This window comes from Schistocerca cancellata, unplaced genomic scaffold (genome assembly GCF_023864275.1).
Source record: "Schistocerca cancellata isolate TAMUIC-IGC-003103 unplaced genomic scaffold, iqSchCanc2.1 HiC_scaffold_432, whole genome shotgun sequence".
Classification (NCBI taxonomy): domain Eukaryota; kingdom Metazoa; phylum Arthropoda; class Insecta; order Orthoptera; family Acrididae; genus Schistocerca; species Schistocerca cancellata.
In genome coordinates this window covers 16,507-33,480 of record NW_026046449.1, presented here as the reverse complement: position 1 = coordinate 33,480, position 16,974 = coordinate 16,507, and the positions used below count along the sequence as shown (strand labels likewise).

Genomic DNA, 16,974 nt, shown 5'->3' with positions numbered 1-16,974 from the left:
CGGCGTGTGTCAGGCAGGTGAGAAAGCTTCCGTCGGTCCAGCAGGACACTGCAACACCCCGCGCAGTGCCCCCGCCGCCCGGCCGCGCGCAAGCCCTGCGCCGGATAACAGGAACAAGGCGCGTCGCCAGTGGGTGTCGGAGGCCGCACGCACCAAACGAATGACAGGCGGTGCATCGAGCAGCTGTGTTGTGCGTCTCACCTACGTTCGGCAGTCGCCTATGAGACGCCGAGGCGAGCGCGCACTCCGCGCCACCTTCGAGGTGGAAAGACGCGCTTTGCGTCAAATGTGCCACGGAAAGCGGCGATTGCGTGTGTTGGGAGAAGAGGCGAATGCTTCCTCCGTGGTGCGGCTACAGTATAAGGACGCCAACGGCCATACCATGTTGACTACACCGGTTCTCGTCCGATCACCGAAGTTAAGCAACATCGGGCGCGGTTAGTACTTGGATGGGTGACCGCCTGGGAACACCGCGTGCTGTTGGCTCTTTCTCATTTTTTCATTTTTACGTCGCTACACCTGCCAGGCCTCTTTTCATAATAACTTTCAGGTGTCGACAAAGATGCTTCCACAAGCATTTTAAAGTACTGTATTAAACGTAAGATACGAAATTACGGTAATGAACTCGGTTTGAGTAAGAATGCGCGAAGGAAGAGTGCTAGGAACTCGTTGAAAATGACAAAACACTACCAATCGACAGATGTGTTCTTGAAATGCGCCAGAGCCTACTGTTACGCAGCAGTGCTAAATTCCGAAAAGTAACTAAATAAATAAATAAATAAAAAAAAACCAACCGTTCTCGTGCCATCACCCAAGTTAAGCAACAACGTTAGTATTCGGATCGACTGCCTGGGACCTCTGGCTGTCTTCATATTTTGCTTTCTTGTCGCCAGCCCTGCCAGCCGTCTCTTCACGCTACCTTTCCGATGCGACAAAGATGTTTCCACAATGACTTAAATCTGTTGTAATAAACAAAAGATACGATATTAGGGAACTCAGTTTGAAGAAGCGTGTGCCAAGGAAGATTTCCAAAGTGTCTCTGGAAATAACAAAACAGTATTAAGCGGCAGAAATGTTCCGAAATACGTCCGGGCTTATTGTTTTGTAGCAGTGTACCACGTGCAAATTTGTAAACAAAAATTCTGTGTCTTCTGTCCTTGGTTTCGCACCTTTCCATGGCACGGCACAGCGCTGCTCTAGTAGCTCCGAACGGCCGCCCACGGCGTCTCGGACACGCCGGTCAGGCCCGCGCCCGGTCTCGCAGATGTTTCTCGTGCTTGTGCTGTCATATGGGCCGCGACCCGAGCGGCAGCGAGCGGCAGTCGAGCAAAGTCGGGACAAGTCGGGACGGGAGGGGGGACAGGCGCGAATGCAAATGCACCGCGCAAATTACGCATAAATCTGGAAGCGCGGCGTGTGTCAGGCAGGTGAGAAAGCTTCCGTCGGTCCAGCAGGACACTGCAACACCCCGCGCAGTGCCCCCGCCGCCCGGCCGCGCGCAAGCCCTGCGCCGGATAACAGGAACAAGGCGCGTCGCCAGTGGGTGTCGGAGGCCGCACGCACCAAACGAATGACAGGCGGTGCATCGAGCAGCTGTGTTGTGCGTCTCACCTACGTTCGGCAGTCGCCTATGAGACGCCCGAGGCGAGCGCGCACTCCGCGCCACCTTCGAGGTGGAAAGACGCGCTTTGCGTCAAATGTGCCACGGAAAGCGGCGATTGCGTGTGTTGGGAGAAGAGGCGAATGCTTCCTCCGTGGTGCGGCTACAGTATAAGGACGCCAACGGCCATACCATGTTGACTACACCGGTTCTCGTCCGATCACCGAAGTTAAGCAACATCGGGCGCGGTTAGTACTTGGATGGGTGACCGCCTGGGAACACCGCGTGCTGTTGGCTCTTTCTCATTTTTTCATTTTTACGTCGCTACACCTGCCAGGCCTCTTTTCATAATAACTTTCAGGTGTCGACAAAGATGCTTCCACAAGCATTTTAAAGTACTGTATTAAACGTAAGATACGAAATTACGGTAATGAACTCGGTTTGAGTAAGAATGCGCGAAGGAAGAGTGCTAGGAACTCGTTGAAAATGACAAAACACTACCAATCGACAGATGTGTTCTTGAAATGCGCCAGAGCCTACTGTTACGCAGCAGTGCTAAATTCCGAAAAGTAACTAAATAAATAAATAAATAAAAAAAAACCAACCGTTCTCGTGCCATCACCCAAGTTAAGCAACAACGTTAGTATTCGGATCGGCGACTGCCTGGGACCTCTGGCTGTCTTCATATTTTGCTTTCTTGTCGCCAGCCCTGCCAGCCGTCTCTTCACGCTACCTTTCCGATGCGACAAAGATGTTTCCACAATGACTTAAATCTGTTGTAATAAACAAAAGATACGATATTAGGGAACTCAGTTTGAAGAAGCGTGTGCCAAGGAAGATTTCCAAAGTGTCTCTGGAAATAACAAAACAGTATTAAGCGGCAGAAATGTTCCGAAATACGTCCGGGCTTATTGTTTTGTAGCAGTGTACACGTGCAAATTTGTAAACAAAAATTCTGTGTCTTCTGTCCTTGGTTTCGCACCTTTCCATGGCACGGCACAGCGCTGCTCTAGTAGCTCCGAACGGCCGCCCACGGCGTCTCGGACACGCCGGTCAGGCCCGCGCCCGTCTCGCAGATGTTTCTCGTGCTTGTGCTGTCATATGGGCCGCGACCCGAGCGGCAGCGAGCGGCAGTCGAGCAAAGTCGGGACAAGTCGGGACGGGAGGGGGGACAGGCGCGAATGCAAATGCACCGCGCAAATTACGCATAAATCTGGAAGCGCGGCGTGTGTCAGGCAGGTGAGAAAGCTTCCGTCGGTCCAGCAGGACACTGCAACACCCCGCGCAGTGCCCCCGCCGCCCGGCCGCGCGCAAGCCCTGCGCCGGATAACAGGAACAAGGCGCGTCGCCAGTGGGTGTCGGAGGCCGCACGCACCAAACGAATGACAGGCGGTGCATCGAGCAGCTGTGTTGTGCGTCTCACCTACGTTCGGCAGTCGCCTATGAGACGCCGAGGCGAGCGCGCACTCCGCGCCACCTTCGAGGCGGAAAGACGCGCTTTGCGTCAAATGTGCCACGGAAAGCGGCGATTGCGTGTGTTGGGAGAAGAGGCGAATGCTTCCTCCGTGGTGCGGCTACAGTATAAGGACGCCAACGGCCATACCATGTTGACTACACCGGTTCTCGTCCGATCACCGAAGTTAAGCAACATCGGGCGCGGTTAGTACTTGGATGGGTGACCGCCTGGGAACACCGCGTGCTGTTGGCTCTTTCTCATTTTTTCATTTTTACGTCGCTACACCTGCCAGGCCTCTTTTCATAATAACTTTCAGGTGTCGACAAAGATGCTTCCACAAGCATTTTAAAGTACTGTATTAAACGTAAGATACGAAATTACGGTAATGAACTCGGTTTGAGTAAGAATGCGCGAAGGAAGAGTGCTAGGAACTCGTTGAAAATGACAAAACACTACCAATCGACAGATGTGTTCTTGAAATGCGCCAGAGCCTACTGTTACGCAGCAGTGCTAAATTCCGAAAAGTAACTAAATAAATAAATAAATAAAAAAAAACCAACCGTTCTCGTGCCATCACCCAAGTTAAGCAACAACGTTAGTATTCGGATCGGCGACTGCCTGGGACCTCTGGCTGTCTTCATATTTTGCTTTCTTGTCGCCAGCCCTGCCAGCCGTCTCTTCACGCTACCTTTCCGATGCGACAAAGATGTTTCCACAATTACTTAAATCTGTTGTAATAAACAAAAGATACGATATTAGGGAACTCAGTTTGAAGAAGCGTGTGCCAAGGAAGATTTCCAAAGTGTCTCTGGAAATAACAAAACAGTATTAAGCGGCAGAAATGTTCCGAAATACGTCCGGGCTTATTGTTTTGTAGCAGTGTACACGTGCAAATTTGTAAACAAAAATTCTGTGTCTTCTGTCCTTGGTTTCGCACCTTTCCATGGCACGGCACAGCGCTGCTCTAGTAGCTCCGAACGGCCGCCCACGGCGTCTCGGACACGCCGGTCAGGCCCGCGCCCGTCTCGCAGATGTTTCTCGTGCTTGTGCTGTCATATGGGCCGCGACCCGAGCGGCAGCGAGCGGCAGTCGAGCAAAGTCGGGACAAGTCGGGACGGGAGGGGGGACAGGCGCGAATGCAAATGCACCGCGCAAATTACGCATAAATCTGGAAGCGCGGCGTGTGTCAGGCAGGTGAGAAAGCTTCCGTCGGTCCAGCAGGACACTGCAACACCCCGCGCAGTGCCCCCGCCGCCCGGCCGCGCGCAAGCCCTGCGCCGGATAACAGGAACAAGGCGCGTCGCCAGTGGGTGTCGGAGGCCGCACGCACCAAACGAATGACAGGCGGTGCATCGAGCAGCTGTGTTGTGCGTCTCACCTACGTTCGGCAGTCGCCTATGAGACGCCGAGGCGAGCGCGCACTCCGCGCCACCTTCGAGGTGGAAAGACGCGCTTTGCGTCAAATGTGCCACGGAAAGCGGCGATTGCGTGTGTTGGGAGAAGAGGCGAATGCTTCCTCCGTGGTGCGGCTACAGTATAAGGACGCCAACGGCCATACCATGTTGACTACACCGGTTCTCGTCCGATCACCGAAGTTAAGCAACATCGGGCGCGGTTAGTACTTGGATGGGTGACCGCCTGGGAACACCGCGTGCTGTTGGCTCTTTCTCATTTTTTCATTTTTACGTCGCTACACCTGCCAGGCCTCTTTTCATAATAACTTTCAGGTGTCGACAAAGATGCTTCCACAAGCATTTTAAAGTACTGTATTAAACGTAAGATACGAAATTACGGTAATGAACTCGGTTTGAGTAAGAATGCGCGAAGGAAGAGTGCTAGGAACTCGTTGAAAATGACAAAACACTACCAATCGACAGATGTGTTCTTGAAATGCGCCAGAGCCTACTGTTACGCAGCAGTGCTAAATTCCGAAAAGTAACTAAATAAATAAATAAATAAAAAAAAACCAACCGTTCTCGTGCCATCACCCAAGTTAAGCAACAACGTTAGTATTCGGATCGGCGACTGCCTGGGACCTCTGGCTGTCTTCATATTTTGCTTTCTTGTCGCCAGCCCTGCCAGCCGTCTCTTCACGCTACCTTTCCGATGCGACAAAGATGTTTCCACAATGACTTAAATCTGTTGTAATAAACAAAAGATACGATATTAGGGAACTCAGTTTGAAGAAGCGTGTGCCAAGGAAGATTTCCAAAGTGTCTCTGGAAATAACAAAACAGTATTAAGCGGCAGAAATGTTCCGAAATACGTCCGGGCTTATTGTTTTGTAGCAGTGTACACGTGCAAATTTGTAAACAAAAATTCTGTGTCTTCTGTCCTTGGTTTCGCACCTTTCCATGGCACGGCACAGCGCTGCTCTAGTAGCTCCGAACGGCCGCCCACGGCGTCTCGGACACGCCGGTCAGGCCCGCGCCCGTCTCGCAGATGTTTCTCGTGCTTGTGCTGTCATATGGGCCGCGACCCGAGCGGCAGCGAGCGGCAGTCGAGCAAAGTCGGGACAAGTCGGGACGGGAGGGGGGACAGGCGCGAATGCAAATGCACCGCGCAAATTACGCATAAATCTGGAAGCGCGGCGTGTGTCAGGCAGGTGAGAAAGCTTCCGTCGGTCCAGCAGGACACTGCAACACCCCGCGCAGTGCCCCCGCCGCCCGGCCGCGCGCAAGCCCTGCGCCGGATAACAGGAACAAGGCGCGTCGCCAGTGGGTGTCGGAGGCCGCACGCACCAAACGAATGACAGGCGGTGCATCGAGCAGCTGTGTTGTGCGTCTCACCTACGTTCGGCAGTCGCCTATGAGACGCCGAGGCGAGCGCGCACTCCGCGCCACCTTCGAGGTGGAAAGACGCGCTTTGCGTCAAATGTGCCACGGAAAGCGGCGATTGCGTGTGTTGGGAGAAGAGGCGAATGCTTCCTCCGTGGTGCGGCTACAGTATAAGGACGCCAACGGCCATACCATGTTGACTACACCGGTTCTCGTCCGATCACCGAAGTTAAGCAACATCGGGCGCGGTTAGTACTTGGATGGGTGACCGCCTGGGAACACCGCGTGCTGTTGGCTCTTTCTCATTTTTTCATTTTTACGTCGCTACACCTGCCAGGCCTCTTTTCATAATAACTTTCAGGTGTCGACAAAGATGCTTCCACAAGCATTTTAAAGTACTGTATTAAACGTAAGATACGAAATTACGGTAATGAACTCGGTTTGAGTAAGAATGCGCGAAGGAAGAGTGCTAGGAACTCGTTGAAAATGACAAAACACTACCAATCGACAGATGTGTTCTTGAAATGCGCCAGAGCCTACTGTTACGCAGCAGTGCTAAATTCCGAAAAGTAACTAAATAAATAAATAAATAAAAAAAAACCAACCGTTCTCGTGCCATCACCCAAGTTAAGCAACAACGTTAGTATTCGGATCGGCGACTGCCTGGGACCTCTGGCTGTCTTCATATTTTGCTTTCTTGTCGCCAGCCCTGCCAGCCGTCTCTTCACGCTACCTTTCCGATGCGACAAAGATGTTTCCACAATGACTTAAATCTGTTGTAATAAACAAAAGATACGATATTAGGGAACTCAGTTTGAAGAAGCGTGTGCCAAGGAAGATTTCCAAAGTGTCTCTGGAAATAACAAAACAGTATTAAGCGGCAGAAATGTTCCGAAATACGTCCGGGCTTATTGTTTTGTAGCAGTGTACACGTGCAAATTTGTAAACAAAAATTCTGTGTCTTCTGTCCTTGGTTTCGCACCTTTCCATGGCACGGCACAGCGCTGCTCTAGTAGCTCCGAACGGCCGCCCACGGCGTCTCGGACACGCCGGTCAGGCCCGCGCCCGTCTCGCAGATGTTTCTCGTGCTTGTGCTGTCATATGGGCCGCGACCCGAGCGGCAGCGAGCGGCAGTCGAGCAAAGTCGGGACAAGTCGGGACGGGAGGGGGGACAGGCGCGAATGCAAATGCACCGCGCAAATTACGCATAAATCTGGAAGCGCGGCGTGTGTCAGGCAGGTGAGAAAGCTTCCGTCGGTCCAGCAGGACACTGCAACACCCCGCGCAGTGCCCCCGCCGCCCGGCCGCGCGCAAGCCCTGCGCCGGATAACAGGAACAAGGCGCGTCGCCAGTGGGTGTCGGAGGCCGCACGCACCAAACGAATGACAGGCGGTGCATCGAGCAGCTGTGTTGTGCGTCTCACCTACGTTCGGCAGTCGCCTATGAGACGCCGAGGCGAGCGCGCACTCCGCGCCACCTTCGAGGCGGAAAGACGCGCTTTGCGTCAAATGTGCCACGGAAAGCGGCGATTGCGTGTGTTGGGAGAAGAGGCGAATGCTTCCTCCGTGGTGCGGCTACAGTATAAGGACGCCAACGGCCATACCATGTTGACTACACCGGTTCTCGTCCGATCACCGAAGTTAAGCAACATCGGGCGCGGTTAGTACTTGGATGGGTGACCGCCTGGGAACACCGCGTGCTGTTGGCTCTTTCTCATTTTTTCATTTTTACGTCGCTACACCTGCCAGGCCTCTTTTCATAATAACTTTCAGGTGTCGACAAAGATGCTTCCACAAGCATTTTAAAGTACTGTATTAAACGTAAGATACGAAATTACGGTAATGAACTCGGTTTGAGTAAGAATGCGCGAAGGAAGAGTGCTAGGAACTCGTTGAAAATGACAAAACACTACCAATCGACAGATGTGTTCTTGAAATGCGCCAGAGCCTACTGTTACGCAGCAGTGCTAAATTCCGAAAAGTAACTAAATAAATAAATAAATAAAAAAAAACCAACCGTTCTCGTGCCATCACCCAAGTTAAGCAACAACGTTAGTATTCGGATCGGCGACTGCCTGGGACCTCTGGCTGTCTTCATATTTTGCTTTCTTGTCGCCAGCCCTGCCAGCCGTCTCTTCACGCTACCTTTCCGATGCGACAAAGATGTTTCCACAATGACTTAAATCTGTTGTAATAAACAAAAGATACGATATTAGGGAACTCAGTTTGAAGAAGCGTGTGCCAAGGAAGATTTCCAAAGTGTCTCTGGAAATAACAAAACAGTATTAAGCGGCAGAAATGTTCCGAAATACGTCCGGGCTTATTGTTTTGTAGCAGTGTACACGTGCAAATTTGTAAACAAAAATTCTGTGTCTTCTGTCCTTGGTTTCGCACCTTTCCATGGCACGGCACAGCGCTGCTCTAGTAGCTCCGAACGGCCGCCCACGGCGTCTCGGACACGCCGGTCAGGCCCGCGCCCGTCTCGCAGATGTTTCTCGTGCTTGTGCTGTCATATGGGCCGCGACCCGAGCGGCAGCGAGCGGCAGTCGAGCAAAGTCGGGACAAGTCGGGACGGGAGGGGGGACAGGCGCGAATGCAAATGCACCGCGCAAATTACGCATAAATCTGGAAGCGCGGCGTGTGTCAGGCAGGTGAGAAAGCTTCCGTCGGTCCAGCAGGACACTGCAACACCCCGCGCAGTGCCCCCGCCGCCCGGCCGCGCGCAAGCCCTGCGCCGGATAACAGGAACAAGGCGCGTCGCCAGTGGGTGTCGGAGGCCGCACGCACCAAACGAATGACAGGCGGTGCATCGAGCAGCTGTGTTGTGCGTCTCACCTACGTTCGGCAGTCGCCTATGAGACGCCGAGGCGAGCGCGCACTCCGCGCCACCTTCGAGGTGGAAAGACGCGCTTTGCGTCAAATGTGCCACGGAAAGCGGCGATTGCGTGTGTTGGGAGAAGAGGCGAATGCTTCCTCCGTGGTGCGGCTACAGTATAAGGACGCCAACGGCCATACCATGTTGACTACACCGGTTCTCGTCCGATCACCGAAGTTAAGCAACATCGGGCGCGGTTAGTACTTGGCTGGCTGCCCGCCTGGCAACACCTCGGTGCCGAGCGAGCAGTGTTTTCCTTGTGCGACTTGGCCGGCGGCGCCTCGCGTGTCGTCTGCTTACTTTGCCACGTGGCTTTCTTTCTACTGAACTGTAAGTAATGGATATTCTTTACGATGATAGTGAAGAGCGACAGAACAATGTTCAGTGTGAATTTGAACGTTCCGTCGAGAAACCCTCGGCTTTTGAGATCCATCGTTGGTTAATTGAGGATTTGTTGTTGTCTACTAATGACGTACTCGGTATTCAGTTCGATACGTTCTTAAATTCTGTGTTCTTAAAACTCAAATCTTCCGATCTGTGTGATGCTGTAGTTTCTGTTAATGACGGTGTTCGCAAATTTCGACACCTTAACGGAAATATTAGTAATGTCACTGTGTCTCACGCTGGTTTTGGTCTTCGACATATACGGATATTTAACCTTCCGTTTGAAATACGTAATGACACTATTTCTCGTCACTTGCGGCCATATGGCACTGTTTTATCTGTCGTGAAGGAGAAATGGTCGTCTGCGTATATATTTCAAGTCGAGAACGGTGTGCGCAGTGTTAAGATGGTGGTTAGGCAGCATATTCCGTCTTTTATTTTGGTAAACGGTCACCGTGCGTTTGTCACGTACAGTGGCCAGCCACAAACTTGCTCCTTTTGTAATGGTGTTGGCCATTATAGGCAGGATTGTCCGAAGCGAAAACGGCCTGTTCAGCTACCGCTTGAGGCCGATTTGCAAGGAGTTAGTTTTGCTTCCGTCGCCGCAACGGTCTTGGGTTCCGCCCCCCCCGCGCCCGCGCGGAGTGCGGCAGATGTTAATCTTGCTGCCGCCGCGGAAGCGATGGATGTGTCTGCTGATCATAGTGTCTCTGCTGTTGCGACTACCGGCCAGGACTCTTTGTCCACGGTTTCGGAAAACGTGCCTGCTGTTGTTCAACCGGTTGTGGGTGCTGTTGTGTCGGAGACAGTCTCTGACTCCGTGCCGCAGTCGGTAACCGATGTCGTTTCGCGCCCTAATTCGGACTCTGTTGCCCCCACTGTGTCGCAGGCGGAGCCCTCTCCTTCTGTGCCTGCACCCGTCGTTGCACCCTCTGACGTTTCTGAGCCTCTTCCTGTCGCGGAATCGAGCGATGTTTTTGTGGAACCAAAACCGCAGCGGGATGAAGCTCGTTCTCGCAGTTCCAGTAGGCAACGCTTCCGCAGTGCCAGTAGCTCCCCTTCCTACGACAGAGGTTTAGCGCGAGGTGACCGTAGTCCGTCCCCAGTAGGGCGCCCCCCCGCCTCTTCTTGGGCGTCGCAACGCCGCGCCGGGCGGCGCGACCTCGACGTGGAGCTACGGCCGCCTCCGGCTGCCGGCTCCGGGCGTCAGCCGCCGCGCAAACAACAACAACAGCAGCAGCGTGCCTCCTCTCGCCACGTACAGTCAGCTGATCTGAGTGTTGCAGCGCAGCAACGTGACGTTGCTGTTCGCCATCTACGGACTGTGTTAAGTCAACCCGCCTCTGTAGATGTGCCTGTTTTAGCGCCAGACACGGTTTCGGCTGTGACTGCGGCATCTCTGTCGACTAAACGGAAGGCAGAGGATGTACACCGTCGTCGCGCTGGTCCTTCTATTCACGACCGCGTGTCGGTGCCTTCTTCCGACGTGGAGATGTCCGTTAAGGATTCTGTGTCGGTCGCTTCTGGCGTGACGGCTACTGCCACCCTGCCGCCCCTCTCCCCCTTCGAGCCTTCGGAGTGGGCGAAGGATGTTGTGGAGGGTGGGGAGACGTAGTGTGTGTCCTGTGTGCCCCCTCCCCTGTCGCGCACCTGCACCTCCCGTGTTTTATGTGTGTTTTACTTTTGTGTGTGTCTTTTAATTGTGTGAGTCTATGACTTACGATTTTAGCCAGTGGAATGTTGTCACCATTAATCTTAACAAATTGAGTCACCCGTGTAAGATACTGGCTTTTAAGAACTTTTTACGTGATCACCACTGCCATGTTGTGTTTTTACAAGAGGTGACGCGTGATGCCCTTGTCTTTTTACACGATTTTAGTGACTTTACTGTTATTGACAATGTTTTACCGGATCACAGTACAGGAACTGCCATTTTAGTACGTTCTGACCTCGCTATTTCAAATGTTGCTATTTTACCTAATGGTCGTGCCGTTAGTTGCACTATACTGGGCGTTGTATTTGTTAACGTCTATGCTCCGTCTGGGAACGATAAGCCGGCGAGGGCTGTTTTTTATGGGCAGGAATTGTGTGCGCTGTTACACCGGAATGTGGATGCTTTAGTTGTAGGCGGCGATTTTAATTGCGTTTTAGATGTTGTTGATCAGGTGCCTCGTCCTAACATTTGTCGCGAGCTCGGCGACTTGGTTCGCAGTTTTCAGCTCGTTGATACGTGGCGTGTTTTAAACCCTGATGTTCCGCATTTTACTCATTTTTATCCCACGGGGCACAGCCGCCTGGACAGAATTTACGTTTCTGCCCCGCTTTCTGCCCGTATTTGCCGCACGGAAATGTTTCCCGTGCTGTTTTCTGATCATTCCGGTTACCTTTGTCAGCTTTTATTGCCTAGATTTTGTGTTCCCAGGCGAAAGAATTTGTGGAAATTTAATTGTGCATTATTGAACGACGACCATTTTGTGACGTGTTTTACCAATCTGTGGCAGAAATTGCTCGGGACCAAGCGAGGTGACTGTAGTGTGCTGGAGTGGTGGGTCGGGGAGGCCAAGCCGGTGATCAGGCGGTTTTTAATGGATTTTAGCCGCGAGGCGGCTCGGTGGCGTCGCGCTACCGCCCGCTTCCATCAGGCGTGTTTACAAGACCTCGCGCTGCGCGTGACGTCACAGCCTGCCTTGCTGCCCGCCTTTAAGCAGTTCCAGCGTAAGCTTTTCGCTGATTTGCGTGCTGTTAGTGGCGGTGTCGTCGTCCGCAGCCAGCCTGCGGGGGTTGTGGATGGCGAACCATTGTCGCTTTATCATCTGCATAGGGAACGCAGGCGGCGCGCCCGTCTGCACATCGGTACCTGGAAACAGTGCGACGGTAGACGGACTACTGTCCAGTCCGACATTGAGCGGGATGTTTTTACTCATTTTAGTTCCCTTTTCCGTGCGCTGGATGTTGATTGTAATGCGTTGCGGGATTTTTTACACGTCATACCTCATGTTTTAACTCGTACGGATAGGACGCTTTTAAATGCTGCTTATGTACCTGACGACCTGTACGATGCTATCCGACGAAGCCCTAAAAGTAAATCGCCTGGTCCCGACGGCATTCCTGCTGAATTTTATCTGAAATTTTATGATCTTTTTCGTGATGTTTTTGTGGCTCTTTTAAATGAAATACGGGATGGTGCTGTTATCCCTGCCGCGTTTGAGGAGGGGGTAGTGACATTGGTTCCCAAATCGACTGCGACGCCCTGCATTGACGCTGTTCGGCCGATCACTTTACTGAACGCCGATTTTAAGATTGTAACGCGATGCGTGGCTCAACGCCTTAAAGTTGTTTTACCGTCGGTCCTCAGTGATAGTCAATCATGTGCGGTGCAGGGTCGAAACATTTTTGATGCCGTCCTCGCCTATCGCGACTGTATCGGTTTTGTTAAAAGTGCGAGACTGCCGACAGCTGCCATCTTCTTAATTGATTTCAAAAATGCTTTCGACCGCATTAGCCATGTGTACCTCCGCCAGGTTCTTGTGCGGATGGGCTTCGGTTTTAAGTTTACGACTGTGGTAAAGCATCTTTTACAAAATGCGACGTCACGTGTTAGTGTCAATGGCCACTTGACGCCAGCTTTCCGTGTTGGGCGCTCGGTGCGGCAGGGGTGTCCCCTTTCAATGGCCCTTTTTTCTGTAGCTTTAGATCCGTTGCTGCGAATTATCGGCCGCGACTGCCGTGGCATTCAGATAGGGACGCACCGCCTCATTTGCAAGGCGTACGCCGACGATCTTGGCGTTTTTCTTGGCCATTCTGATGACGTTGACACTCTATATGGTGCACTGCAACGCTTTGAAAAAGCTACAGGTGCCATTGTCAACCCAACTAAGACTGTTTGTTTGCCTCTTACACCCCGCGCACGGTCCATACAGCGGAGCTGGTTTTGTGTCCGCGAACAGCACAAAGTCCTGGGCGTGCTTTTTTCTTCTCATCCACAACGGATGGAGGCGCTCAATTGGCGGTCTACGCTCCATAAGGTGCGCGCCGTTGCCAAGATCTATGCGGCTCGCACGTTGGCGCTTCGTGACAAGGTGGCCTTGATCAATACTAACATTCTGGCCAGGGTGTGGTACCTCGCACAGGTCCTTCCACTGCCTCGGCAGTTGGAACGTGCCCTCAAGCAGGCGGTGTATTGGTTTTTATGGCGAGGTGACATTTTTAAAGTCTCGTATGACACCTGTACTCTAAGCCCGACAGATGGTGGTTTGGGTTTAGTAGATCTTCGCGCGAAGTGCTCTGCTCTCCTTTGGAAACGGACCACCGTTGTTATGGAGAGGGCCCCGAACGGTACCACTGCGGCGGTCTTCAGTATGTATCGTCCTCTATCAGTGGAGGCGCCGGTGAATGTCTCGCACATTCCCTTTTTTCTTAACTATGTGCGTCGCTACTATATGGACAACAGCTACCTCGCGCTATGTGACGTTCCCAGTCTTCGAGTCTGCGACGTCGTTTCTGCTTTCCGTGGATCACCTGTGCGTTGTAAGTGGGAGTATCGGCTACCGTGGTATAATTGGGTCGCGGTATGGAAAAATCTTGCCAGCCTTGTTCTTCCTCCCTCTGTACACGCCGTGTGGTACAAGGTTGTGCATCGTACCTTCCCTACAAATTCGAAGCTCCATTCCATCAACCTCATCTCGTCTGGAGCTTGCGACTTGTGTGATGCGGAAGATACACTTGAACACCGTTTTGTGTGTGGACATTTTTGCAGTGTTTGGGATGCCGCCAGAGATATGATTCGCCTAATCACTCGAGTGGATACGCGTTCAGTCTTGCCGACCGACGCCTTAATTCCTCAATGCGTCGCCTACCCGAATACAAAGAAGAATGCTACGGTGTGGCTCCTGGGTCATACCGTTTTTGCAATGTTTCACCTGAAATTGACTACTGAATTGGACTTTCTTACCTATTTATGGACTCAGCATGAACAAACTGAAGCTTTGCCTGGCTATCGTGCTACTTTTGCAAATTTTTTGAAGGTTGCACTTGCTCATGCCTTTTCCCGGATGTCGGTGGATGCTTAACATGTTTATGACGGTTTGGTATACTATTCTATTTTGACCGCTCAAGCTGTGTTTTTCAAGGAACGAACACTTATGGAAATACGTGTACTCAGAGGAACTCTTTTTTTTTTCTTATCTGTGTCTTTTTTTATTTCCGGTACAGTTTACCTTTTTCTTGACTCTGATTTTTTCTGCTGTGGACATCGGCCCTTTTATTTACAAGCACTGGTTTTCTCCTGTAGGTCTCCCATGTGGCGGCAGTGATATTTTCAATTTTCACTAGTGTTACCACGCAGTGACTTTCATTTTTTTGTTTTTTTTTTTTCCTTTTCATTTCACTTGTCCACCTGATGGACTTTACCCCTCAGTTTTACTGGTGTGGAACTTTCCCAGTAATAGTGACACTAAGGAAGTGGTTTTATTTCTACTGGATTTTGTTTCCCTGGCGGAGTCATTGTCTCCATGCAGAAGATTGCTGGATTATGGTTTTTTTTGCTCTTGCCGCTTTTTCCCGACGGACGTCGACCGTTTTAAGGACACCAACGGGGGATACTGACTTTCTTTTCGTCCGTTCGTCGTGGGACATGGAGTCAACAGCACCTTTATAGCTCATGAAGCTCGCCAATAGAAGGCATTTTGTGGAGAGCGACACGGCCGGGCTATAAGGGGAGATGGGAGGCCCGTAAAAAAAAAAAAAAACGTGCTGTTGGCTCTTTCTCATTTTTTCATTTTTACGTCGCTACACCTGCCAGGCCTCTTTTCATAATAACTTTCAGGTGTCGACAAAGATGCTTCCACAAGCATTTTAAAGTACTGTATTAAACGTAAGATACGAAATTACGGTAATGAACTCGGTTTGAGTAAGAATGCGCGAAGGAAGAGTGCTAGGAACTCGTTGAAAATGACAAAACACTACCAATCGACAGATGTGTTCTTGAAATGCGCCAGAGCCTACTGTTACGCAGCAGTGCTAAATTCCGAAAAGTAACTAAATAAATAAATAAATAAAAAAAAACCAACCGTTCTCGTGCCATCACCCAAGTTAAGCAACAACGTTAGTATTCGGATCGGCGACTGCCTGGGACCTCTGGCTGTCTTCATATTTTGCTTTCTTGTCGCCAGCCCTGCCAGCCGTCTCTTCACGCTACCTTTCCGATGCGACAAAGATGTTTCCACAATGACTTAAATCTGTTGTAATAAACAAAAGATACGATATTAGGGAACTCAGTTTGAAGAAGCGTGTGCCAAGGAAGATTTCCAAAGTGTCTCTGGAAATAACAAAACAGTATTAAGCGGCAGAAATGTTCCGAAATACGTCCGGGCTTATTGTTTTGTAGCAGTGTACACGTGCAAATTTGTAAACAAAAATTCTGTGTCTTCTGTCCTTGGTTTCGCACCTTTCCATGGCACGGCACAGCGCTGCTCTAGTAGCTCCGAACGGCCGCCCACGGCGTCTCGGACACGCCGGTCAGGCCCGCGCCCGTCTCGCAGATGTTTCTCGTGCTTGTGCTGTCATATGGGCCGCGACCCGAGCGGCAGCGAGCGGCAGTCGAGCAAAGTCGGGACAAGTCGGGACGGGAGGGGGGACAGGCGCGAATGCAAATGCACCGCGCAAATTACGCATAAATCTGGAAGCGCGGCGTGTGTCAGGCAGGTGAGAAAGCTTCCGTCGGTCCAGCAGGACACTGCAACACCCCGCGCAGTGCCCCCGCCGCCCGGCCGCGCGCAAGCCCTGCGCCGGATAACAGGAACAAGGCGCGTCGCCAGTGGGTGTCGGAGGCCGCACGCACCAAACGAATGACAGGCGGTGCATCGAGCAGCTGTGTTGTGCGTCTCACCTACGTTCGGCAGTCGCCTATGAGACGCCGAGGCGAGCGCGCACTCCGCGCCACCTTCGAGGCGGAAAGACGCGCTTTGCGTCAAATGTGCCACGGAAAGCGGCGATTGCGTGTGTTGGGAGAAGAGGCGAATGCTTCCTCCGTGGTGCGGCTACAGTATAAGGACGCCAACGGCCATACCATGTTGACTACACCGGTTCTCGTCCGATCACCGAAGTTAAGCAACATCGGGCGCGGTTAGTACTTGGATGGGTGACCGCCTGGGAACACCGCGTGCTGTTGGCTCTTTCTCATTTTTTCATTTTTACGTCGCTACACCTGCCAGGCCTCTTTTCATAATAACTTTCAGGTGTCGACAAAGATGCTTCCACAAGCATTTTAAAGTACTGTATTAAACGTAAGATACGAAATTACGGTAATGAACTCGGTTTGAGTAAGAATGCGCGAAGGAAGAGTGCTAGGAACTCGTTGAAAATGACAAAACACTACCAATCGACAGATGTGTTCTTGAAATGCGCCAGAGCCTACTGTTACGCAGCAGTGCTAAATTCCGAAAAGTAACTAAATAAATAAATAAATAAAAAAAAACCAACCGTTCTCGTGCCATCACCCAAGTTAAGCAACAACGTTAGTATTCGGATCGGCGACTGCCTGGGACCTCTGGCTGTCTTCATATTTTGCTTTCTTGTCGCCAGCCCTGCCAGCCGTCTCTTCACGCTACCTTTCCGATGCGACAAAGATGTTTCCACAATGACTTAAATCTGTTGTAATAAACAAAAGATACGATATTAGGGAACTCAGTTTGAAGAAGCGTGTGCCAAGGAAGATTTCCAAAGTGTCTCTGGAAATAACAAAACAGTATTAAGCGGCAGAAATGTTCCGAAATACGTCCGGGCTTATTGTTTTGTAGCAGTGTACACGTGCAAATTTGTAAACAAAAATTCTGTGTCTTCTGTCCTTGGTTTCGCACCTTTCCATGGCACGGCACAGCGCTGCT

The 16,974-nt window shown here is 51.5% G+C and overlaps 1 protein-coding gene, 7 non-coding genes and 1 pseudogene across 8 annotated transcripts; all 9 read left to right on the top strand.

The window, feature by feature from the left end:
• The first annotated feature begins 367 nt into the window (after positions 1-367).
• LOC126125130 (5S ribosomal RNA) lies at positions 368-486 on the top strand. Its single transcript, XR_007526457.1, has one exon. It is a non-coding gene; the product is annotated as a 5S ribosomal RNA (ribosomal RNA).
• Positions 487-1,778: 1,292 nt separating this feature from the next.
• LOC126125129 (5S ribosomal RNA) lies at positions 1,779-1,897 on the top strand. Its single transcript, XR_007526456.1, has one exon. It is a non-coding gene; the product is annotated as a 5S ribosomal RNA (ribosomal RNA).
• Positions 1,898-3,189: 1,292 nt separating this feature from the next.
• LOC126125128 (5S ribosomal RNA) lies at positions 3,190-3,308 on the top strand. Its single transcript, XR_007526455.1, has one exon. It is a non-coding gene; the product is annotated as a 5S ribosomal RNA (ribosomal RNA).
• Positions 3,309-4,600: 1,292 nt separating this feature from the next.
• Positions 4,601-4,719, top strand: LOC126125127 (5S ribosomal RNA). The gene has a single exon (XR_007526454.1). It is a non-coding gene; the product is annotated as a 5S ribosomal RNA (ribosomal RNA).
• A 1,292-nt stretch (positions 4,720-6,011) lies between these two features.
• LOC126125125 (5S ribosomal RNA) lies at positions 6,012-6,130 on the top strand. Its single transcript, XR_007526452.1, has one exon. It is a non-coding gene; the product is annotated as a 5S ribosomal RNA (ribosomal RNA).
• A 1,292-nt stretch (positions 6,131-7,422) lies between these two features.
• On the top strand, positions 7,423-7,541 carry LOC126125124 (5S ribosomal RNA). Its single transcript, XR_007526451.1, has one exon. It is a non-coding gene; the product is annotated as a 5S ribosomal RNA (ribosomal RNA).
• Positions 7,542-8,833: 1,292 nt separating this feature from the next.
• Positions 8,834-8,951, top strand: LOC126125131 (5S ribosomal RNA; annotated as a pseudogene).
• An 822-nt stretch (positions 8,952-9,773) lies between these two features.
• On the top strand, positions 9,774-10,706 carry LOC126125113 (uncharacterized). The gene has a single exon (XM_049915131.1). The coding sequence runs from the start codon at positions 9,774-9,776 to the stop codon at positions 10,704-10,706; it is 933 nt and encodes a 310-aa protein (XP_049771088.1).
• Positions 10,707-16,143: 5,437 nt separating this feature from the next.
• LOC126125122 (5S ribosomal RNA) lies at positions 16,144-16,262 on the top strand. The gene has a single exon (XR_007526450.1). It is a non-coding gene; the product is annotated as a 5S ribosomal RNA (ribosomal RNA).
• Positions 16,263-16,974: the final 712 nt, after the last annotated feature.

Bases quoted from the DNA above. Each gene is read 5' to 3' on its own strand.
- LOC126125113 (XM_049915131.1), top strand. From the start codon at position 9,774: ATGGATGTGTCTGCTGATCATAGTGTCTCTGCTGTTGCGACTACCGGC.